This window comes from Crotalus tigris, unplaced genomic scaffold, assembly GCF_016545835.1.
Source record: "Crotalus tigris isolate CLP2741 ecotype Arizona unplaced genomic scaffold, ASM1654583v1 scf7180000018777.2418813, whole genome shotgun sequence".
NCBI classification, from domain to species: Eukaryota; Metazoa; Chordata; class Lepidosauria; order Squamata; family Viperidae; genus Crotalus; species Crotalus tigris.
The window spans coordinates 268,047-294,475 of NW_024097195.1; the positions used below are offsets into that span (position 1 = coordinate 268,047).

The following is a 26,429-nucleotide window of genomic DNA, read 5'->3' on the forward strand; positions in this document are numbered from 1 at the left end:
TTTTTGGCAATTTTGAAAACTTATTTATTTTAACATTCTAATACCAAGAATAAGAAAAATCCTCCATTTGCTTGCCATAGTCCATAGATGTCAGCACCGAATAACTTAGAAATACAACTTAAAGATAACAAATTTGTAATGTGTGAAAATAAATGATAACTCTAGCCATGTCTTCCTTGAAATTAGTAATTAATTTAACTGTCTTTTGTCCCTCAGTATTCACTTAAGATTCCTGCTGCAATTAATTAGGGGCCAGATTGTATCCATTGGCTGTTAAAAGTTCTTCAATCTCCTTTTTGAGGCTTCTGAAACTCCAAGGTTGCATCCTCAAAATCCAGTGATATGATTTTTTTTCTTTTTAAAGTGACAATAAACCCCAAAAGTACTTAACATTTGGCAACTGTAAGGGAGCAAGTGACATCATATGTGTCGTGATATTGTACAAATCAAGTATAACATGCAATTTCCATAATAATGTCACAATCTACAAGACATTAATATGGCGTGTACCTCCCTTAGTGCATAATGTATCTGCTAGGGTTAATGGATATATATAATTCTCCATCCAACGTGTACCCTCGAATCAAACCATTCAAAAAGCACTAAACAATTGGACTCCCCAGGGAGTCATGATGAGCAAAGCATGTCTTTTGGAGATGATGATCACAGCAAAGTCTAAAGAATCGACAAATACATCAGTTCTTAGGAGCCTCCAGATAAGGAAAACTGGGAGATTACCCATGCTTCCTCCAGATGACTTCTCCTTGCAAGGAGACCACAGGACAGAGGTCTTCCACAAGTTTGAGTGCCAGCAGAAGATGGGATCTCCCATCATACTCACAGCAAAACTTTTTAAAGGATACTGAATTTGCTAATTTACTTTCTAATCACTTTTGGAAATTGCTTGCTTGCTTGTTTGTTTAAGAAATCTCCAGAATAACATGTTTGAAAAGCAGAGGATGAGTTTGAACAAAAGAAAAATTAACCATAATTTTAAGAACTTAAAAGAATTGGAAATAAAATTCAAAAAGGTAAATAAGATTTTGATTCTAGAAAGCTATAAATAAAATAAGGATTCAGACAAATTTGAAATATTGAGATTTTTATTATAAAATTCAGAAATAATTATATAAAATAAACAATTTTTGTGAGAACCAAATTGTTTTGTCTATCTTAAATCATAACAGAGATTTGAGACATTATAATTTCACAAATTGGACACTAGAGGAGTCTTAGGTTTCCATGCAGAAAAGGCAAAAGGAAAAGTGTAAACTTGCCTCTAGTTTTCAGTTAGTAGGGGGATTTACAAGATGATTCAAAAGCTTTAGCATTTGAAATAGCCCAGGAGATTTTTTAAAGTATGGGACCAGAAATCATTAGTTACATCATTAGCAGTGCCAGCAATGGGGGAGGTATGGCAAATTGAAGATGGCCCTTTGAAAGTGAAGCTGATGACCTCAGCAAAGACCAAGAAAACAATGAGTAAAACAACTCCTTGGAACCTCTTTAGATAAGAAGAGAATGGGAGATCACCCAGATGTCCTTCTGATGGCTGCTCCTCACAAGAAAACTGCACTAGGAGATGACTGGATTAACCATCTTTGTTGCAACCACAATGGAAACTTTTAAAAGACACTAAGTTTGCAAGCCTCACTTCCTAATTATTTTAGAAAATTGCCTATTAACTATTTCTAAGCTATTGCATATCTTTGGATGGACAAGTCTGAAAATGCCAGCTGAATCTGCTTTCAATCCTAGATGAAAGAAAATTGTAATCATATGTGCAAGAATTTAAAGAATCTGAAATAAACAGCAAATGGCTAAATAAAATTTTGATCTAAAATTGATAAATGGACTAAAGGTCGAGGTAGAATTGAAATATTGAGACTTTTACAATTATATTGAAAACAAAAATCAGTTTCTCACGGGAAATAGATTCTGTTTTGCTTTTTACAAGACAAAACAAAGATAAGCAATTTCATGGTCTCAAAAACTGGACACTAGAAGAGACTAAAGTTTTTAGGTAGAGAAAAGATTTACAAACGTGTAAAATGTCGCAAAACATTCTAACAATGAAAATACTGAAAGAGACTTTTGAAGAATGGAATCAGAAAACAGTAGCCACAATACTAACAATATCAGTAATGATGTCTGCTTCTGTGTTCAAAAGATATTATTGAAAAGTGACACGTGGAACAAATGTTAGCTTTTTATCTTTCTTATTTTCCTTTTTCTTAATACTTTTTACTTTTTTATTTCTTTCTCCGAGTTTAGTTTGTATTCGCTTTTACTGTTGTCACTGAAATCTTCAATTTAAAAAAGGGTCAGACATTTCAGATTGGCCCTCCATAATGATATTATTCCACCATCCCAGCTGTCACTCTCAGACACTGAAGAAAAAGTCTACAAAGGGTTGACAGCCTCTGAAAAACAGACTCAAACTACTATAGAATTCTTTCATAACCACTTCCATGTTGGCTATTTTTTGCAATTCATATGAGCTGAAAGAACATGTGGCAATGAGTCCTTCTTGATGGTTATATTACAATATTTTTTTCATTTGCTTCATTAATGAGAATCCTTAATGTGATGTTGCAATGGGATTGAAATGTCAAAACTGTGGTTTCAGATTCAAATATCAAAGCACCCCATGCTTGTTACATATTTTAATAGAGCTGAAAGTCAAAGATCTTTCTTCCTCGCACATAATATCAAGCCAACCTTCTTCACAGAAACTTTTTATTTGTAGGTATAGAGAACTTGGGAATAACAAAGCAGTGATACAAGAGTTTGCTACAGGTTTTCCCAGGAAGCCTTTCACTCAAAATTGGATATTGGTTTCTGTGCTAGTGAGAGAAAGAAAAACCGCAGACTGGTTGTTCAGGAAAGCCTTAAGACACACACACTATATGGGAAGACGATCACACGTTTTTGCCTTCTTTAGTAAGGTTGGTTCCACTAATTAATAAACTACTTGATGGTCAAGCACCAGCTCAGGAAATAATTTTTGTCCTTCTTTTCTTACCTGGACTTTTTCTCTTTTTCTTTCCATGTAACTACTGCCTTCTTCCCCTTGGCTAAAGGAAGTTAACCAAGCACCCCACAGGACCATGCCTGAGATAACATAAACACATCCTCTCTTGCTACTTTTGCCAACTTTCTTTAGACAAGAAAAGAGGGAAACAGAGGAAGGGGACACATCAACAGCCATTGCAGTCTTGAGGCACAGTACCAGCAGAAAGGGATCGCTCTGATGGCATTGCACTCACCTGAAGGATTCAGAGCTCTCGGACCCCATGTTTGCATCTGCCTGTTACCTGAATCTCTGAAAGAGGAAGATACTCAATTCTACCTGGTGAATGACAACTGGAAAATCCCCAGAGGGCAGTCTGGTTGCTCTTTTCCACAGGGACTCTAGGGATGGTCCAGCCCCCTATGTCTTCGTGATGCTTTGGATTTTGGGAACTACCGACTCAGCTTCTGTTTTCATACAAAGCCAGAATCTGCAGAACAGGTGGTTTGCCCAGTAGCAAAAACTTCTGCTCTTGGGATTTTCCTTTCCTTCTAGAAGCCAAGAAGCCAGAATGCCTGGCCATCCCATTTGCTGTTCATTAGTAGCTATACTAGCTACTCTTTCTCCCCTTTCAATTATGAAAGAGCATGCGGCAAGAAAACAACATAGGGATTAGATGGTTAGAATACATTTTCCACTCCATCATTATTTAGCTAGATGGCAGAATTGTCCCTGCCTTTCCTTGTGCTCCACAATCTTGGGGAAGAGCAGTAGAGACACTTGGGAATACAGTAATATAAAAATACAGCAGATTAAACAAACAAATAAACCAATAGCATAAAACTGCTGCAGATGTTAAGATGTTAAACACCCAGAATTGGGCATTCCTAATGTAAAATGATATAATAAAAATCAAAAAAGAAGGGCAAGGCTGGGGCAGAATACAAATACACAGGTTCATTTTAAAATATATCTTAAGGGCAGATAAAGAGAAAAAGAAAACATTTGGTGATTTCTTGGAGAATTAGCTTGAGGGATTTATGTCATAGGTATAGCCACAATAATGGAAAAATACGCATATTGAATTTATTGAAGCAATAAGTACTACATGCAATTATTTGGGTGATATTAAAGATATAAGAAAAAATGCATTAAGTTCAAATAGACTTTGTTTTAGCCATTAGTCATAATATGCAAACTATCAATATACAAAAACTGACATCATATATAAAACTGGAGTAAAAGCAGGGCTTTTTTTGTCATAGAACGTCCAGAACGGAGTTCCGGTATCTTTTGTGGATGGAACCTTGTAAGGTAGGCAAGGCAAGTTGTATGACGTGTGTGAGTTCTGGCAGCTTTTTTTTTTTTTTTTTTTTACAAAAAAGTACTGAGTAAAAGTTGTCATACTGTCTTTAAAAAGTTAGGTAAGATGACATCATTTGTAGTACAGTGTACAATCTAGCTTCCATGTGCATATCCAGATATCTTGAGTGACATTTAGTTGCTATAGACAGAATTGGGCATATATTTTTATTGCTACTTGCAAATGGATCTTCTCTTTCTGATTTAATCAACTGATTTCCTTCATCAGTTCTAAGGAAACCTTCCCTGAATATATTCAAGAATAATAAATGAGGTATTTGTAATGAGATGTTAGAATTTAGCTTTGATTTTGCTCTTGTCTTGGACACATGATAAAAAAGCTGTAGTGAAGCTAAGCATCCATTAAAACTTAACTAGCTTTGGCCAAAGGCTGGGTGAGAAATCATCTTGGACATCTATCAATAAAGGGTGTTTTGTGAAGTATATTAATATGAGCAAAGGTCTCCTCCTTAAAAGATTAAAGCAGCAGTGTCTTTGGAAAGCTCATTTTGCTGCTTCTAAGGTCCATACAAGCACAGTAGAATTGCTGAGCTGCAGGTGAAGTGAAGGTTTGATGTGAGTATGATATCACAGTTGGCAGTAAGCCAACCTTTCATAGGCTTTTCACAGTGGAAAAGGTCTTCTCCCCAGTGACTTCTACCTAAATTGGAGAAATTTGAAAAAACATTTGAATGCAATATCTTTGAAGGCCTATAAGAGAGAAATCAAATCATCAAGTTTCCAGACCACATATTATTTAGAGCTTCGCGGATAGGAAAATAATGCTAATTCACTGTATAATGTTCTTTTGTAGAAAAATGGAGACAATTTTAGCCAAGTTCTTTGAATATTTTTTTTTAAATCCATTTACAAATGAAATAAATCTGCTCCAAATAGGAAAGGTTCACAGCTCAATTACAGAGCACATGCTTAGCATGCAAAAGGTCTCGATTAAAATGAGGCTTTGGTAGCAGATGAAGAAAAAATTAGCATCTCCCTTCTGAGGTCATGGAGAGCCCATTGCTTATCTAAGTAGATACAGTATTACTTGGCTAGATGAGCAAATAAACTGACCTGGTATATAAGGTATGCTCTCCAATTGTGTGGAATTACTTTCAGCTGTCTCATGGTTAAGTGATCGTCCACTAGGACTCCAAGGTCCCTCTCACAGTTACTGTTTTTAAGCCAGGTCTGGCCCAATCTGTACTTGTACCTTTAATTTTTCCTTCCTAAATATAAAACTTTGCTTTTCTACATATTCAAACTCATTTTGTTGGACAGGGCCCATTGTTCAAATTTGTCAGGATCTTTTTGGATCCTGAGTTTGTCTTCTGGGCTGTTGGCTACTCCTGAATGTTTGGTGTCATATGCAAATTTGATGAGTTCCCCTTCAATTTCCTCATCTAAGTCATTGATGAAGATATTGAAGAGTACTGGGCCTAAGATGGAACCTTGTGGTACCCACTGCTTACTTCTCTCCATGTGGATGTAATGCCATTGAGGACTACTCGTTGAGTATGGTTTGCCAGCCAGCTACAGATCCATCTGGTGATGATGTTGTCTAATCCACCTTTTTCTAGCTTACCAAGGAGTAGGTTGTGGTCTACTTTACCAAATGCCTTACTGAACTCTAAGTATACTACGTCCACAGTATTTCACTGGTCTACTAGTTTAGTCATTTTATCAAAGAATGAAATAAGATTGGTTTGACATGATCTGTTTTTAATAAACCCATGCTGGCTACTAGTTATAACTTTGTTTGCTTCTATTTTTGCAGATCCATTTTTTATTATCTTTTCTAGGGTCTTCCCAGATATTGATGTAAAACTGATTGGTCTGTAATTTCTTGGGTTCGTTTTTTTCCCCTTTTCTTGAAGATGGGAACCACAGCAGCCCTTTTCCAATCCTCAGGTACTTCTCCGGTGCTCCAGGATTTATGAAAAATGTGGTGCAATGGTTCTGAGATAACATCTGCCAGCTCCTTCAGAACTCCGGGATACAATCTGTCAGACCTTGGTGATTTATATTCATCAAGGTCGGATAGGTGTTTTTTTACCATTTTCTTGCTTATTTTAATTTTTGTTTCTAATTTGTCTTTTGCAGTATTTCTTTTTTTTGATATGTTGGGCTATAATTTCTTTTTGTGTGAAGACTGACGGAAAGTATGAGTTAAGCAGTTCTTCTTTCTCCCTGTTGCCTATTATTTCCTTGCTATCTTCTCTCTTTAGTGGACCTACTTTCCTTGACTTTTTTCTTGTTAATACGTTGGAAGAAACTTTTTTTATTATCCATGATTTCTGTTGCAAGTCTTTGTTCATTCTGAGCCTTTGCTTTCCTGACTTCATCTTTGCTTGTTCTGGCTGTCCGCTGATAATTGGCCTTAGTTATGTGCCCCTCTTTCCATTTTTTGTATTTGTCTTTTTTATCTTTTAGTTTGTCAGTTTGTGTAGCCATGCTGGTTTCTTCTTGAATTTCTTGTTTTTCTTTTTCAGTGGTATTGTGCTGGTCTGAGCTTTTATGATCATAGTTTTCAGAGTTTACCATGCTGTTTGGGTTGTTTTCCCCTTTAGGATTTTCATCCATGGGATATTTCCTAGGTTCTCTTTGAGTTTGTTAAAGTCAGCTCTTTTGAAGTTCAAGACACTGGTTGGATTGTTTTCTGTTGCTAGTGTTTACATTATATTAAATTCCAGTATGACGTGGTAACTTTTGCCTAAGGTTCCGGCAACTTCGATTCCCTCTATCACTTCTTCTATATTTGTTAGAATTAAGTTCAGTATGGTTTTACATCTAGTTCCCTCCTCCACCTTTTGGATGACAAAGTTGTCGGCTAGGATGTTTAGGAATCTGTTTGATCTCCCGCTCGCTGCAGAATTTGTCTTCCAGTTGATATCTGGATAGTTGAAGTCTCCCATTACTATTATGGTATGCTTCCTACATACATTTACTAGCTGGTTGGCAAAGCATTCATCTGTTCCTTCTAATTGGTTGGCCGTCCTGTAATATACACATATGGCAATGTCACTTTTTTTCTCTTTTATATTGACCCATATACATTCTGGAGAGATTTTATCTTGGATCATGTGCATTTCTGTAGATATGTAGTGTTCTCTTACATATAGTGCAACACTCCCTCCTCTTTTTATAGACCTGCTTCTTTTGAACAATTTGTATCTGTCCATCAGTCCATTCCATTCATGGGTTTTGTCCCACCAGGTTTCTGTAACGCCAACTATGTCATACCCTCTGTCGTGTATTATTGCTTCTAGTTCACCCTGTTTGTTCCCCAAGCTTTGAGCATTTGCATATAAGCATTTAAGAATTTTATGCCTGTTTGTAGGTATGTTTCCTGCATCTCCTGATTGTTGTTTGGTTTTTTTTCCTCATCTCTGCCTACCTCATTGTTTCATTTGTTTTCTTGGGATTTATGATTGGTTTTGGGTTCTAGAGATTCTAAAGATTGGTCACCCTCCCCCCCTCAATTTTAGTTTAAAACCCTCCTGATGAGTTGGGCCAGTCTTTTTCCAAGTATATTTTTCCCTGTTTTCATGAGGTCCAGCCCATCCCTTGCCAAGAGCCCTTCGCGTGGGGAATGCAGTCCATGATCCAAACCACTTTTGAAAAGCCTTGCCAAAACAAAAACAAAAAAAACCCCTGCAGCCATTTGTCCAGCTAGTCACAAGGAGTAGGACACACACACAAGTTATTTGATAGTGCATTAAATATTACTTTTTTATGTGTTTTACTGCTGTTTTTATTACAGATTAGTTGAAAATGCTTTAGCAGTAAGAGAAAATGTATAAAATTTATTAAACAGAAGTAGAGGTAATAGTGAAGGTGATAATTCCCTAACTTTTCAGTACTGGACTGCAGTCCACAATCTTCCAAGTGGTATACTCAAGAGAGTATTATTTCTGCGATCCTAAACCAGCCTCCCTCCCCCTACCCCCCAAGAGGTCAGCTGAGAATATGTAGTAGTCAAGGAACCATCCAAGATGTTTCTTAGCAGCAAGACAAGTTACTGTTAATGGTTCTTTGGAATTAAACTCAAACCCAGAGCTGGATTTTTTTCTGGTGAAAATTTTTTTTCTGCTGTGTCCCTTTAAGGCCAACTTTTTCTGGCTGCTCAGCAGTTCATGCCATTAACACTCAGTCCTGTAAGTTTCCAGTATTACTGAACTCTCTGTGACCTTCACAGACCATAATTGCTTTAGCATAGGATAGACAATAACAGTAATAAACTCCCACCACCACAATAGCGAAGCTCAAAATGCAGTTTAAACCCCCCCTCCCCAAGCACATAAGACTACATTTCCTCTTTGTTGTTCTGAGATTAATAATATAGAGTGGGAATGGCCATTTTCCCCCCAACCCTGAAACCATTTTAAATGTTTGAGTTTGTGATCTGGCAAGGAGCCAAAGTACCACTGTGAGTTGACTGTCCCTGCCTCCAGAAATGCTTTTCTCAATTATGTGGCTACCCACTAAGGACACATTTTAGCAGGAAGTTCTCCTGTGCATTAACATAAATTGGAGCCCGTTACTTTTCTCCTTTTGCAGATCTCCTTTCAACCATCATTGACTAGGGAGCAATTGATGAAGGAATCACATGAAATTATATATTTTTTATTCTGTTGGATTAGATGTTTATTATTCCTCTATATAGATCACCTAAAACTCTAGGTCAATTCACTTCAAGGTTTCTTAGGACTACAACACCCAGCATTCAAAGCCTACTAAATGGCATTAGACTGGTGAAGCTTGCTAAAATTTACTTTTAGTTGCCCACTAGCAGACTTAACCAACAAATTATGCAGGTGTCCTCATATTGGAAGAATGCTAGGATATTTATAGAGAACTCCCTAAATCAGAGGTCACCAACCTTTGTTGGTTGGCGGACTGGAGAAAAAGGGAGGGGGAAGCATTTTATATGCATGTGTGTGCACGCATGAGCATGGGGCCACAAGCACATGGATGCTGCAAACAGGGCAGGGCTAGCACCTGCATGATACTCACTAGCCCTGCCCCATTCTTGCGTGGTGCAGTACCTTGTTTCTGTGCCCTGCGGCGTGGTGGTGGCCATTCTGCACCTTACAGTGTGGCGGTGGCCCATTTTTGCACCCTGTGGTGCGGCGGTGGTGCTAGCTCAAGTGAAGGGGCCGCAGCCCACAGGTTGTGGACCTCTGCCCTAGATCCAATCAGTCATCAGCTCTCCTTGGCAATGTCATCCTGCACTGGTGGAGGGTGCACCATTTCTCCACCGACTTTCTATCTGCAAGCTTTCCACAAGGAAAGATTTCCAGTTACTGCCCTTTCAGCCGCCATAACTTTATAACCTTAGGGTAATAAACAAAGCCAATTGCTTTACCTGAGTCAGATAGTATTGGAAAGAAGACTATGATTATGAAAATTAGTGTACAGTTAGTCCTTGACTTCCAACTGCAATTGAGCCCCAAATTTTTGTTGCTAAGCAAGGCACTAAGTGAGTTTTGCCCCATTTTATGACCTTTCTTGCCACCATTATTAAGTGAATCTCTGCAAGTGTTAAGTTAGTAACAAGGTTGTTAAGTGAATCTGGCTTCCCCTTGACTTTGCTTGTCAGATAGTCCTGAAAGGTGATCACATGATCCTGGAGACACTGCAACCATCATAAATATGAACCATTTGACAAGTATCTAAATTTTAATCATGTGACTATGCAGTTGCTGCAGTCATAAGTCCCTTTTTTCAGTGCCATTGTAACTTTGAATGGTCACTAAATGAATGATTGTAAGTCAAGGACTACCTGGTACTTTGGTTTTGATGCTATATGATAGCTGTTAGGAACTCCTTTTTGCACAAATGGAAGCTTCTGGATAGCTACTATTTAGAACCCGCTGCAGTTGTCTAAACCTGACATACTCAACAAATAGTCTTACTCAGTGGTGGGATTCAAGTATGTGAACAACCGGTTCTCTGTGTGGATGCCGCTTTCGGAAGTCCATTCTTGGCCAGGGCAACAAAAAATTAGCTACCGTTTCTGCCGAAGTGGTGCGAACCGGCTGAATCCCACCACTGGTCTCACTGCATATTCTCTACATGAATTTTAAACCAGATCTGTTCAATTCATGAATTAAAAATCATACATTTAACTTGTTAAAAATCAATTCAATTTTAAGCTATCATATCTATATACGATTACTAAAAACTAAACACATAACAAAGTGCTCATTTCTGAAGCAGCAGAGGGGAAACTTTTTGTCAGTAAATGCTATTTAGAAACTGGGAGTGGATGGCATAATGCTTGCTTGGCAGGACTGTCAGACATAATGTGCTTTCATAGAAGAGCATTTACTTCAACTCTAATAGGAAACTGCTAAAGGCAAGGCATTCTAAATATAGGCCATAAAGTCTATCAAATTCTTTAGCATCTTTATTGGAACTAGCTCTAGGATATAATCAGTATTAGTTGATTATTTTTCTTTCTTTACAAAGAGTTGTGGCATTGTTTAACCATACAGGAATAATTCTGAATTCAAATTTTCTGTGCCAAAAGGGGATTGAATTGAGGGCAGACCCCTTTGTTTGGCGCCTATATCCCCATATGTAAGGTTGCCAAATTAATTGAATGAGGTTCTTGTGATGAATGTGGATTACAAAATTATTGGCACTGTTAGGGCTGCTTCTAGCTGCCTTGAGAAATTTTCCTGAAACAGTCACCTCTATGAGCTGGAAAATGCAACACAATCTTTCCACAAGGCCAGATGTGAGCCATATGGTGACCTAAGAAAGAACAGTAAGTCTTGCCCAGTGAAAGAAATATTATCATAGTCATTGGTGTATGACCAGAAAATTTGGCTTTTTTCTTAAGTTTTCTTATTCTTTACATTAGAAGTAAACACCATCAAAAACAACTACCATATTACCAAGAATATACTATATGCACCTACAATAACAACAGGAAATATGAGTTACTTCATTATTTATTAAAAAAAAACTTCACATATTGTTTTTCCACTTCATAGAAAAAACCCTAACTGAAATATTTCTTAATTTTTGTCCCATTGCACACTATGAGAGATGGAATCATAATCAGCTTTATGTCTTCTTTTTAAGACTTTCCTATATTGGGACCCCAGGGCTGTCAGGGCTAAGTTCCAATCTCACTTTGCTCACCCTGCTTTCCTAATTTAAGAATTTGCTGTGATAGATGAACAGACTCCAAATTCTATGACTTGAGGAAAGAGTTGTAATGGCATGTGGAAATAGCTTTAGGAGATGGAAGGGAGAATCTCAGACTAAACAACCATCCTGTAAAACGTATCTTAGCCCACAGAAGGAAAAAGGGCATGGGAAATATCTCAGAAAGGACCTCCCTAGTTTTCTGGAAAGTATGATGTCAGCCCTTTGAAGCAGCCTAGACAAGAAATAAACTGATACTACCTTTACTGTAAGGTTATAGCAACAGAATCTTGGAAGTCTAAAAGCATTCATTTTTACTTTGCAGGAATCATTAATATATTGGTACACAACAGCTCTATTTCTTTACTCCAGGCCATGCAGGAGATGCAGTGGAACCTTTTTAAACCTGGATGGTATGAAACAGATTCAGATTCAATCCCAACTGGTACCTTTAGCTTTGGGTGGGTGGTACTTCCCTCTAAAGGAGTAGGTTATGCAATTTGGGACTTCTTCTAGTTTATGGCTCCTGCAAAAGCAGCAATTTAAATCCAAGACCTTCCTTAATATAATCATTCATGTACTTGTTTAATTCTTCAGTTTAGTGGTTACTGAATTACATAAGACTCTGGGCAGCTTACAACATTAAAAATAAAACAAATATCGTTTTCTTTGTTTTCTTTTCACAATTGCATCCAGAAGAAAAAAGGCATTTAATGGATAGAATTCTACAGGGGCTCATTGCCACTCAATCTTAAGGCCTGTGGAAAAACCCGGTTATAATGTATTTTTGAACATCATCAAGTTTAGAACCATATGGATCTTGGGGGGACGGGAGAGGTGTGTGGAATCCCAATAAATGGAATTGTTTGATTGAAGAGACATGGAATGCATCCATACTGCTTGATCTTCTAGGATGACAAGAGGCTCAACAGCTAATCAGGTCTTATGCTATGAAGGCTTTGGAGGGCTATGAAGTGGCACCTTGAATCCCACTCAAGAAATCAAGTGAAAATCAATGCGGCTAATGCTATGTGGGTAAATTGAGGCATTATCTTTATTGCCTGTGCGGCTGTATTCTGGACTAGCTGTAGTTCATTTATGAAATGTGTATCTCTTCACAATTTATCAACATCATCCGGAAGACAGTGAAAAGATACCCTTCCATATGACCTTTCAAGTGGGCAGTGTCATATGAGAATGATAGCAATATTTGTGGCAAAAAAATAATAATATCAGAGAGCCAGTTTGGATTAGGGATTAAGGTATCAGATTAGAAACCAGGAGAATGTGAGTCTATTCCCACTTTAGGCATAAAAGCCAGCTAAGTGACTTTGGGCCAGTCATTTTCTCTCGACCCAACTCATCTCATAGGTCAGGGGTAGGCAGCCTTGGCTCTTTTATGATTCGTGGACTTCAACTCCCAGAATTCCTGAGCCAGGAATGGCTCAGGAATTCTGGGAGTTGAAGTCCACGAGTCATAAAAGAGCCAAAGTTGCCTACCCCTGCCATAGTTTGTTGTGGGAAAAAGAGGCAGAGGAATGAGTATTAAGCATGTTTGCCACTTCAATTATTTATAAAAATAATAAAGCCAGGATAAAAATAAATAATTTTTTTAAAAAATAAATTATTTAGGATTGATGATTTTTGATGTTTTTATTGGTTTTGGATGTAGAATCAATAAAAAAGCAGAATATAAATAATTTGGTGGATTGCTGACTGGCACGTTGGCTCAATAGATATAGATGGGTAATGAATGGACAAATGGAAAGATATAGAGAGGCAGAGAAGCAGACTTTTCTCTGCACAAATCTCCTGCCATTTTACAATATCAGGGTAACTTCCTAAAATGATACGCTGCCCCTTCCTCTCCCCCCCCCTTTTTATTCTGTAGAACAACATTTGCTAAATAAATAAAGAATGGTTTCCTTCCATACATTTGAAACAATAACCTAGACATTTGATTTTCAGTAGAAGAGAGATTCCTTTCAAAATATGTTGTAGGCTAGGCTAGGGAAAAAAAGGAATTAGTGTAAAAAGTCATTCATTTATTTTAGTTCTGTAAATTATTATGGTTACTGAATGAAAGTTAGAAATGTCTGGTAAACTGCCAATGATCTACCAACAGATTCTCATACATCTTTATATATCCATATCATCTATCATCCACTTCACAAGAATAAACTGTAGAGCAGGGGTCTTCAAACTTGGCCCTTTTATGACTTGTGGACTTCAACTCCCAGAATTCCTCAGCCAGCCATGCTGGCTGAGGAATTCTGGGAGTTGAAGTCCACAAGTCATACAAGGGCCAAGTCTGAAGACCTCTGCTGTAGAAGGTAACATGTTTTTTGCAAGTTTTATTAGATCACAACCAATCAGTAGTGGGATTTTTGTACCCTATGATCCCCAGCATGTAATCTATGGATTAGATCCTTGTCACACATAGTTAGTGAATGTGGCCAAGGAGGTAACGAGATGCTGAATACAGAGGGTAGGAAATGCATCCTTGACCATGCCCCCCATCCTGGCCATCTCTTGTCCAAACTATTTCACCAGTTTTCTAACCATCCTTTTTTAAACAGACATTTCTTCTAAAGACTGGCTGAGCTGAAGTTAGATGAAATGGATAAGCTCGACCCTTACCTTGGGGTGGGATTTATTATGGTATCCTTCAAGTACTAGCTGCAAGAGCTGCAAATAAAATGCACCGTTTTCCAGTGGCTTTCTCCCTTCCCAAGTGGCCTGTTCCAATTGATGGGATGGAAAGAGGGTTAAGCCCTCTGTTATATGTTAGTGCAATACTCTCCCCAGTATTGTTTAAACTGCTGAGAGAAATCATCTATTGGCTTAGGTTATCATCAATATAGTAGCGACATCCAGTTATATATGTCCATCCTAGACTGGGCAAGAAAGTCTGTGGTCCTGGCTTGATGCCTGGCGTCATGTTCCTGGATAGGAACAATAGGCTTAATCTAAATCTTACCAGAATAGGGTGACTTTGGAAGCCAATTAAATCAAGCCTTTACTGATAATTACTCATGGCCATGTTACTTTGCAATTGGATTTTGTGCAATGAATTTTACATAGACCTGTTCTTGAAGACAACGTGGTCTTCAGCATACAACAGCCCAGATAATTATGGGCTCACCAAAATTTGCCCATGTAACCCACTATTGAAGCTGCATTATTGCCAACCCAGTCATACAAAAAAATACTATATTCAGGAATATCTGGTTTGAACCTTCTAGGATGTCTCCCTCCTTTGGAATATCTCGTCCTCAGAAATCTTTGCAAAACTCTTCAGAAAAGTATTAAGGGGATAAGTAAGATCATGCCACTCTTAAACAGTGACTCATTGGAATGATGGTTTATAATTGATTTAATTTGGTTTGTGTCTTTAATTGTATACAGTATATACATACTGTAAACCACTTGGAGTCTCTAGAAAACATGTGGCGTATAATTAGTAATGGTAAATTTACTTTTCTCTGTGCATGTAACAGTTTGTGTTATCGAGAAGAAAGAAATAAAAATGCACTATTTCATGAGGAAACATGTTAAAATAGTGGCAGAATTTTGCTGCATTTGCTGATAGATTATAATTTCTCCAAAAATATCAATAATCATCATTTTCATGGGAATTAGACTTAAAATAATTCATATTTATTGGATTATTTTTCTTATTATTTTGCCTCTCACTATTCCTGTTTAGTGACAGATTGCTAAAATGCCACTAAGATTACTAAGATGATTTTCAGATTACATACTGAAAAGCTGCTCTTTGTGCATGAATAGAAGAACACCTATGCAAATGCGTGAAATCAAATGACAAATAGTTGTAATATATGCTAGAGCTGAAATACATTGAAAATAGAAAACAGAAAGATCAACCAGTCCTAACGTTAAAATCTCCCAGCGTATGGAAGAGTAAACTCCAGAAGGACAAATTAATGAAGAAAAGATGTTTCCAGGGCTTGTTTCCAAGAAATTAAACATACCATTTCCCCCAACTGCTATAAAATATATGAATTGCTTTCAGTCATTGGGGTGGACTTCTATCTTTGGTAAATATACATCCATCAATAATAAACATGATAAACTTGTGTGAAGCATTAGGGTGAGAGATTTTATCAGGTTTTTGCAAGATAATGTTGTGACTTTCACAAGAAGCAGTGCTGTTTTAGCATAACCTGCATTTATATACTGTAAATATTCTACTAGTAAATGCAAATTACTGAATCAAAGCCCCAGGTTTAGTTAGCCACAAATTCTTAGGGCTGTGGGGATACATAACTCATTTCCTAAGAAAAGTCTGTTTTCATACCAAACTTGTTATGAATAAAACCACTGGAGTTGGGAAAAAAACATCCTAGAGAGTTTATAATGGCTGCTGACACCAGGCCAGTTTTCCTTCTCAATCCCTATAAAAGCTACCAATCTTAAATCATCGGTAAAGGCGCAGTGCTTACTTGCCCTCATCATTCAAGCATGTCTTTACATCAGGGACTAAATCCATCATGACATAGTTTAAGCAAGAAATTTATTACATGGTATCTAAAAGCCCTTCAGAGTGAGTCTAAAAAATTAAAAATAGGATTAAGCTTTCAGCATAAAGCACATGCATCCCAAGAAAATATTGATGAATAAATAACACACCTTAAAAATGTGAAAGATATTTATACTTATGCAGTGCTTTTTTTCTAAAAAAAAAAAAAAAAAGTGCTGGAACTCACACACGTCATACAACCCGCCTTGCCTACCTTACAAGATTCCATCCAAAAAAGGTCCCAGAACTCCGTTCTGGGTGTTCTATGAGAAAAAAAGCCCTGTACTTATGTTTCAAGAGTCCATAACCCAAGTTGACCGGCTGCCCCAGTTGAATGTTAATATAGCAAAACTAAAATGCATTTGAGTAATCAAAAAAAAAAAAAAAAGAGAGACAGATAAAATCCTGTTTTTTAAAAAAATCTCTCCCTCACCCTCTCTTTTTACTCTCTAGACTATGCTGTAGTCTTGAAATAAAACCAAAATTCCATCTGGTTATGCTCTGGCTATTTATCATAGTTAGTTAAAACTCACCTTATTAAAACAGTCTGGGTGTGCTATGTTGCTTGTACATAGCCATTATAACAATAAGCTTCATTCTCTAATGTCTACTATTAAATGTCTCAAATGGCCTAGGTGATTGTTTCATTCAAAAATAACACTGTGCCATTGTAATAATATATTCAAGCATGAAAATTGTTGTAATAGACATGTATGGGTTCATTTATATCACTCCTACAAATCAGTTACTAACTAAGAGAAAAAAAATGTATTGGAGAACATCAGAACCAGGTTTTGGACATGGTATGAAAAATTACAACAAACAGGTAGAACTCATATGAGTTTCTACCATTCAGGTTATGACTTCTAAAATCCTTAGTGCCAAGTGGAGACATAATCCATCTCTTCTTTCTGGAACAACCAAGTACAAATGAAAGTGTGTGGTTATAGAAATCAAGTTTGCTTACAATAGCCACTATGGATCTGGAATAGCATCTAAATTTCTTCTCTATGGCTACTGTTTCTATGATTCATGCCTAGAGTGTAAGACACTGATAGGGTTTTTTTTTCTTCTAAATTTGGTTTATCTCTATCCTTGTGAAAATAAATTTTATACCAGTACAAAGGTTTTATTTATTAATGCTCCTATTCAATAACTGAGGTGTTCTAAATATCTTATTGAACAACAGAACATTTATGGAACATACCAACCCACATTCACAGCACAGTGGGGTTTATTGATGGTTTGGTCATATATATCTTCCCCAATATTGAATACATATTGATAATATCTATATCATAGGAATGTAATCATTAAGTAAAGGTATAGAATTGAGTGCACAATGTATTACTGTGACTCAGAGGAATGCATTATTTAAAAAAAAACTAATAAAAACAGGAACAGTCTGTACTTATTGAGAAGTGCTTTAATTTGATCCTTTTTTTCTGTGGAAAAAAATGTTACAAGCATTTTATCAGCTGAAAATTGCCTAAAGGCCAGAAGGTCTATTTCATTTGCCAATTGTCAGAGAAATGTTGCCAACATGCTGAAGGTGATAAACTTGGTTTCATTGAAAACATCAGGCAGATTCCTGGCTAGGAAAGCCACTGTAAAGCTGATAACAGCAAGGAGGCCCATATAGCCCAAGATACAGTAGAAGATGAAGACCGATGCTTCTAGAATGATTTCTTGTACCACTGAATTCATGTCAACATCTGGGAATGGAGGAGAGGTTGCCACCCATATAATGGAAATAATACTTTAAATACCACAACAGCCCAAAATTATGAAAATGACAAGTTTTTTCCCAACACATCTGCTCATCATGGACCCAGGCTTAGTGGCCATGAAAGCAAGAACCACAACAATGGAACAGTTTAAAACAGTCATAGAAAACTGAGTTACCCAGTTGGTATGGAAGAACTTACTAAAGTGCAGCCAAAAGAATCCTTGAAGGAGAATGTTGAGCAACGATATCAACATTGGCCTATCTGAATATTGAGTTCCTTCTGACAAAATCAGTAACTGAAATACTGCATGATTTTTGAGCAATTCTCTGTATTATACTCCTGTTTGATAACTGCGTACATATAGTTCTAGATTTATGGTGATTCATTTAATGATGTTTAAACGTCGCAACCAGTTCAAAACAAAAGTGACTTAACAATCATTTAAGTACTCAGACTTAAGGGTTCCAAAATGATCATCAATTAACTTGCTGGCTGTGAAATTCAAAATAAAAGTTTGCATAGTATTCATTATATAACTGTCTACAGTGAAAGAATATGATAAAAATAGGGGTGGTTGGCAAGGATGACAAGGTGAATAGTGTTGGTATATAATAAATTTAGCTATTTTTTACTGCCTTCAATTTTTTTGTTTGTCATATGTTAATTCTTTTCTGCACCTTGCATAGTGTTGCTTACCTTGAAAGGAAATAATGCAATGTGTATGCATGTATGGGTGACTACACACTGCTCTTTAGTCAATTGTTACCTAAGAAAAAAATCCTATTTAAAATTTGAGTTGTTGTAAATGTTTCATCTATTAAGGTCAATGTTGGAATCATAACACCATCTAATTTTTGTAGAGTTTATTTTCTTTCATGAGCTATGCTTGTTAGAACTGTGTGAATGCTTCCACTAAACGATTGAACTACACAATTTTAGCTGTATGTACTTTGACACTTTCTTTTTTTATGTGGATATTTGTAATACAAGGGGACAAGCTGGGAATACAATGCTATATAAAAAAAATTTGGGGGAAGAAATAATTTTAATATCTGTTCTATTTCCAAATAGAATTTCTTGTACAAGAAAATCCACAGAGTATGAACTATTGACTGCCATAGATCAGATTTCATATGTAGATAAACAATAAACTTCACAGTCTTACTCTAATCTATGGTATTGTAACCTGAGGCCTGCCAAGAAATTGTTGCTGTCAAGTGATATTGGATAAGTGTTTTTACCATTTTAACAAGAACCAGACGATTTAATTTTTTCTGGACATCTATGTCACGGACAAGAAAGATGAGGAAATGATGAAATGCATGAGATCATCACCCACAGTAACGTATACACTTAATACCATATCAAAACTTTGAAGAATTCAGATGGCACTTCATGAAGAAAACATATGAATTCAAATATTTTCAACTAATGTTGTAAAGTGGCGAATCCAATGATTGGTCTTTGATAATGGGTTATGGCTGCAAAATGACTGAAATTAAATTTAATAGGTTTCTAAACTGAATCATAGGTGAGCAGAAATAAGGAGTAGGGATTGTATACAGAAGACTTGTTGAGGATGAGGAGCCTGAATACAAGTTAGAACTTAAACCGTGAAGCAAACTAGAATTCATCTTAGCTATTCCAGTCTTAATTTCCTGGAGTTTTTGGAACTTTGTCATAGTTAAAATGAAATAATGCTAGGCTAAATCACATAGGTTAGTGATAATTGTTGGAATGTACTGAGGTTTTATGAAAGGCAACTTCTTAAGTTCCAAAACTATTACTATAAGAATACTTTTAACCATAATAGATATATAATTCTTGAAACAGATATGGGACATAGGAATGAATTTGTAAAGAGTTAGGAACTGTGCTGGTCACATGAATGTTTGTTTTATTTTATTCCCTACTGCAATGAAATGTTGAAAATGCAGTAAAGGTTTGGAAAGCAATTTGGTCTAAAATAATCCAAAATCCATGTTTAAAACAGTATTTCTATTAGGCAAACTGAAGGCTCCCAAAACAGCATGCAACTTTCTGAGTTTCCAAGAACTATTAATCAGGCAAAAATGTTAAACATACTGCAAAAAAATAAAAAAGTTGGCTAGGCAAAAAATATAACTTATATAAAATCTGATTCAAATTACAGTGTCTGAGAGAATGCTGGAACAATCTACAGGTGTATAAAATCTGATTCAAATTACAGTGTCTGAGAGAAGGCTGGAACAATCTACAGGCAAGCAAATTCAATTATGTTTGTTATTGAAGTGAAGTTGGATTTTACGTTGTCTCACTATATCATGCTGTTTGATGTAGTGGTTAAGGCATCAGGCTAGAAATTGGGAGACCATGAGTTCTAGTTCCACAGAGCCACAAATCAGGGTGACCTTGGGCCAGCCACACCGTTTCAACTCAAGAAAGCAGCCAATGGCACATCCAAAATATTGCCAAGGAAACTGGAGGGACCAGATCAGGCAAGTTACCAGGTGTCAGAAATTGCCTGAAAGGCACCCCAAAATAAAACAAAACTTCCATGCAGGGTGCATGATGTAGCTATTATTATTTCAATGAATATTTGCAAATTATGAAATGCAATAGAACATTTTTTTTCTTGGCAATTTTAAATGTAACACAATGACTTACAACCAACTGTTCATTATTTTATCACTCTGCCTTAAAAACACTGTTTTGGCATGATCCTGGTAGAATACCCCTGAAGTAGATCAGATTGATTTGAAAGACTCTTACTCTAATAAATGTTTGACCTCTGGGTCTCTTGAATTCACTTGACAGGAGAACTCGGGAACCAATCATCTTGGTGGAACATCCTATTCTGTAGCCCTCATTTGATAAAGGCCTTGACTGCTTTCAACCTTTTCAAGATGATTAGATGAAAGCTGCTCTCTCAAAGTGAAAAGGTTAATTGACTACTCTGTGGTTAATCAATCACTTGAAAAGACTGAACACTGGTAGCTTCTTCTACCAGAGTTCTTGTATAGTCATATGGGAACATCTATAAGTTAAAGAACAAATAAAACAGATAATCCATTCTGTTTCTGGATGCCACCGCCAAATCCTTTTTGGCAGTAATGGGTTATTTAAAATGGTCTGTATATTACACTCGAAAGATAAAACAGTAAGAATGCTATATTACAGATTATGATCCAGCCATGAGAAATGAATGTTAAACAGCTACAAGGTAATCCAAAAGGTATAGCTTCACCTATTTTTAAAAAGCAGATTGAGTAGGCTAGCAGTGGGCACCCAGATGTTTTGGATTATAAACTTCACAACACCTTATTCATGCCATGCTTACTTCGGCCAACAGGAATTGGTCTAATAATTTAGAAGAAAGCAGGTTTTCTGTCCCTGGAATAACCAAATTATTACTATGGGACATGTAGAAAGTGGATCTGATATTGGACTTATGGGCACCAATCAAAGTCCTTGATGGAGGAAAGGATTAATCAATCTTCTCTAGTCAGAATGCAGAACTTGGGATTATTTACTGTCTGGAGGAAATTTATCCTCTATGCTCGCATGTATTGGTTTCAGTTGAAACCAATCTCCATGAATTTCCTACCCTATAGGAGACCAACAGGCCATTAGCTGTCTGTTTCCCGTGTGTGCTTCAGGTGTAGTCTTAAGTTCTATGCATCTCTCGTTTATACTCTAATTTCTAATAGTCTAATTTTTAGCAGAAATTTGGCAATACAATCACTTCTCCATGAAAACTAGAATGAATCTTGGATGTGAAACATGAATCCAGCCTAGAACCACCCTGTTTTGGTGGAATTCACATAGATCTCCTCTTACTGGGAAGAACCCTAACCCCTAACTATTCTGGTAGCGTTGGAAGCAATTAAGAAGGCCATCTTCCATGGTGAAGATATTGGTGGAAATTTGTCTGATGTACTCATACAGAATAATAAGTCAGTGCCTTGAAGGCCAAAGTAAAATGCCATTAATAGAAGTATATAGCTGGGGATATAAGACACGAGCACATTTGCAAACATGGTGTATTTAAGGGGGTCCCAAACAGAAGTCTCTTGTTTATTGTAAATCCTAGCTTATATCAGCTGGAAATGGGAGGCGTAACCCGCTTCCTATCATAATTACACTTACTTTATGAAAATCAGATTCCATGAAAAGGGTATAAATATACACAAGGTAAGTTCACTTTTCCCTAGGGGCTATCTACTGTACAATGTAGCATGGGGGTCATCATCCTGGATCTATTGCAGTATAGTGCAACATTATTTTTTATGTCCCCTTGATTACCATGAACAGATTGTGAATGTGAATCCTTTCCATGAAAATGTACATAATGTTGATTTTACACTAGTTCTACGCAATTGTTTACACTGGAGGTGGCTTGTCTAATAGCAGTCCTTTTAATACAATTCATGAAATGTCCAGTAAGCAACAAGATCAGAAACCAAACTGAAAATATGTTCCAGCCAAAATTACGCTTTTAAAAGGATCTCAGTAAAACAATTAAACATGCCTCTTTCTTGCTAAGTGATAGAATTTAGAAGTACTTGTGACTATACAAAATATTTTTCATGTGAACACTGTAGAGATGTTGGATGAGAAGGATACCTTATTAAAATCAAGGGCAGCAAGTGAGCAATTGATTATCCATTCAAACTCATTCTATTCAAGTCATTTTCAGCAGAGACAAGCTGATACACCAAAAACCTGAGTAAGAATAACTGTTGGAAAAAGGCTACTTTTTTCATTTTCTTTTCTACAATCTGAGATTCAACTGGCATTTGTGATTCCCTAGCTTAGGGATTTGATTAGAGGAATTGGAAAGCTAAAAACAGTTCTCTGATATATGCCCAATCTAGTGACCCATTTAGTCTACCCAATGGGCTGGTTTGTGTGCATTATCTATTATAATATGGGAGAGAGTAGAGGAGGGGGGAGGAGGAGTAGGAGAAAAAGAAAATTTTTTTCCTTTTCAACAATGCATATGATTCACTGAATACTGCTTCTAACTGCCCTGAGGAGTACTGAGCTGGCTGGGTATAGCATTATTTTGTAGGGATATGCTGAGTGCATCCATTGGAACAAGTATTTAATTTTTCCAAACCATAAAAACATGCTCAAATAGTTAAATATTTAAAAATCTTGCAATTTTATTTGCATATAAAGGCCGCTAGATATATAATATCGCAATAAATTTAAAGAAACACCTGCTTTCCTAAATTCCATGAAGATAACATAAAACAGAAGAAAGCTCAATAGCATTTACAGTGGTAGAACAGAAGTAACTATCTGCAACAATATTTTGTGCTAGCAAGATTGCATTTACACACAGTGCAAAATAAGAAAAAAAAAAGAAATGGAAAGACAATTCAATAATATTTTAAATATAAAGGACAACAAAGCCTTATTTTAGTTAGGCTTGATTGTATTCATTTGATTCTATACATGCCCAGAAACTGCACAAAGATTTTAAACTCAAGCTCTTGAAGGCCTTGAGCGATTGGAAAACATGTATCACATCCTTCATAATTTAGATGTGCTATACAGCATAATTTTGGAGATGCTACGCTGGCAATATTAGATGCCTTGCTTTGTTATAATGCACAAAAAATATATATAAAAATCCATATTTAAAAGGAGTCCGCATTTACATGTTTTTACTGCATGGAACACCTGCTCATTGCAGTTTTCATTCCCATATTTTTAAAACTAAAATAATTTAAGAAATTCACCCAAATTGTGACAATTTAGATAATCATATACAGGATGTTGCTATCTAACTGATAATTAAAGCAGGCAGACAAACTAAACCTAGAAAGCTATTTTCCCTCACTACTGCAATACCATTAATAAGCAGAATTTCATAGAACGCATATGTATCAATCAAAAAACTGATCCCTGATCCAGCAATCAGTTGTGGACACAGGAGCTCTGATGGGTAAAGATTCTTCCAGATCAAGAATTCTTTTCAAGAAAGAGATGATTCACTGAAATGAATGGAGAATCCACATCGAGTTTAATAATTCTGTGGCCACAGCCTAGCACAAATGTAAGCATATCTAGAACCATCAATTCCAGAAGTTTTCAATATACTTCATTCAATACTAAATTGTGACCTGCATTGCACAGGGACATATCCCAACCTCTGATTCATGGAACATATACATGCTAATAAAAATGAGGAAAGAATGGTATTTTATCATTGGAGATCCCCCCCCCAAGAAAACAATAACATTTGTGCAAATTTGGATCTGGTGTGTTTTTTTTAAACAATGCCTTTTATAATCTTATTTAATAATATTAAAATAAGGTGTCTCACTCATTAAAAGAAAGCTTGGCTGTCCTTTTGAGAACATTAACAATTTACAATGGCAAGTTAATTAAGAGAACATAAAACTTCATTTTACAAATTCACGTTTTATCAATTTTCAAATGGATGCTGCATTTCCGAGAGAGAGAGAGAGAGAGAGAGAGAGAGAGAGAGAGAGAGAGCACAACCCCTATCTTTCCCCCCCCCCCTTTGTAACAACAATTTACAAAAAAGCCCTACATTGTTTGTAAAGAAACATGAATGTTTTGTAATTAGAAAAATGGCAGTTTATAGACCTTCCCCAGTGGAGTAGTGGTCTTTCATGATCCTTGTGGGGTGGGCAGGTCAAATATAATTGGTGGGTTGGTTGGCTGAAAGCTGACTGTACACGTTGAGGCATTAATGTATGTTGTGTAACCATCTGTCATAATGCCGTAACCTGTAGAGAAAATGTGTTACATTTACTGTGATGTAAACAAACATTGACCTAGTATAATGCCCTCTCAGGGACAAAAGGAGCGGGGAAATGTTCTAAACACACTTTGGAAACTGCATTCAGTTAAAGCTTTAAACATATTTCCAGTAAGCTAAAATCACCCACATAATTCTTTCCCTGGGCTTTTAAGCAATAAAATTTTGCTTTAGTATGAACTAAAAAAAAGTTAAGAAGATAAAGGTGTCTTCCGTTTACATTATAAAAATTGTTTCTAAACTGGACTGTAGGTTCATCATATGTAAAATATAACCATGATGTAAGACAATGCTTAATTTAATTGGTGTTAACACCGCTTTCATTACATGGGCAATTTAGCTATCTGATATATCATGAAGTCACTTCAAAGAACTTGTCAAAAACATTTCCACTGCCTCCCAAACATTTTTTTTTAAATTCAATTTAAAAAAAAATCAGATTATCCACAAGTCCATTAGACTCTTGTCTGTGTACTTCATCGGCATTTGGCAGGGCGTGCTATTTAAAGCAGGGGTCCCCAAGATGTGGGCCGCAACCCATTGCTGGTCTGTGTCCTCTTTGTAACAGGGCTGGGTGTCTGTGCATGCCCGCATCTCCACTCATGCGACTGGCAGTGCTCGCAACTCTACTTGTGCAAGCAGCGGGCACTGGTGCTTGCAGCCCCATTTCACAAATGAAGCTATGTGCATGTGCGTGCCTGCCCCACTTCCCACCCTCCCTCCTGCGCCAGGCCCCCAATCCGTAAAGATTGGGGAAACACTGATTTAAAGTACGATGAACACAGAACATAAATATGTTCCTCTTTGTTCAACAACCTGTTCCGTTGCAGATGCCACATATATGTGGTATAAAATGCTATCAATAAACTGGTGGGAAAATGGCAGAAAAAGGAGAATCGAAACAGAGCACCAGTTTTCTCCCTGCAATGTAGAAAGTGGTGCCGTGATGTTGTCTTTTGCTGTGTTGCTGATTACAAAGAGTAAAGGGCACCAGCGTGTGGTGCCCTGTAATTTTCTACTTATTCTGAAATTTGTCAACAGGATAGGACAATGCTAGATGATGTCTAAACTCTTCCCAGCCTACTCCTATTCACTCTCTTCAGTGTTGGAACTTTCTTTGGGCTCACAAAGGAAGCTTAAAAGCTCTCATTAAATTCTCCATGATCAAACCATCTTCAGAAGATAGAAAAATCTTAAAAGCTTCCAGAATGCCATCCTCGGCATTAGAAGACTCTATAGTAACTTAGACATTATATGTGTATCTTGTGTGTGTGTCTTTATGTGGCAGAAAAGTACACAAGAGTTTCTCCTCCAGTGCTGGTTGATACTGTCAGGATATTGGATCTATAAAGAGGGAGACTTCTTTTCAATATGCTGTCTCAGAATTCTGTGCAATGTACTTTCATGTTTTCTCTTTTATTTTTAAATGATATGACCAGAAATGCATGGTGTGTGGGAGGTCATACAAATTTAAATAAATACGAAAGAGAAAAAGATCTTTACAATTTTATTCATCAAAAGCCAAATTAGTGAGTTTACTGGCACCAAATTCTTGTTCTGTCCTTTCAGGTGAAAATAATCTTATAAAATTTACTCTTTGCAATTAATAATTAAGGTACTGAGGATTAAATCTATACTTCCGAGAACAATTATTTCACGATTGCTGTACAGGCAATCTCTCTCTCTCTCTCTCAAAAAAAAAAAATCATTTGAGTTGTTTTTAAAATAGATCCTCTCTGTGATCTATGATTTTGCTTTTTAATAAAATAGTGAAAAGCTGAAATCCTCAATAGTATGCAACTGCTTGTCCCGATTAATGTAAGGGATACATGGGCATTTATA

The 26,429-nt window shown here is 36.6% G+C and overlaps 1 protein-coding gene across 9 annotated transcripts in view; it reads right to left on the reverse strand.

Annotated features, from left to right (window-relative positions):
• Window positions 1-22,931: 22,931 nt before the first annotated feature.
• Window positions 22,932-26,429, reverse strand: part of MPPED2 (metallophosphoesterase domain containing 2) — a 170,753-nt gene continuing 167,255 nt past the window's right edge. For all 9 annotated transcript variants that reach the window (XM_039355942.1, XM_039355945.1, XM_039355937.1 and 6 more), the window contains one exon: window positions 22,932-24,555. In XM_039355942.1, coding sequence (XP_039211876.1) covers window positions 24,437-24,555 — 119 coding nt within the window. In that variant the 3' untranslated portion in view covers window positions 22,932-24,436. The remainder of the gene's footprint in view (window positions 24,556-26,429) is intronic.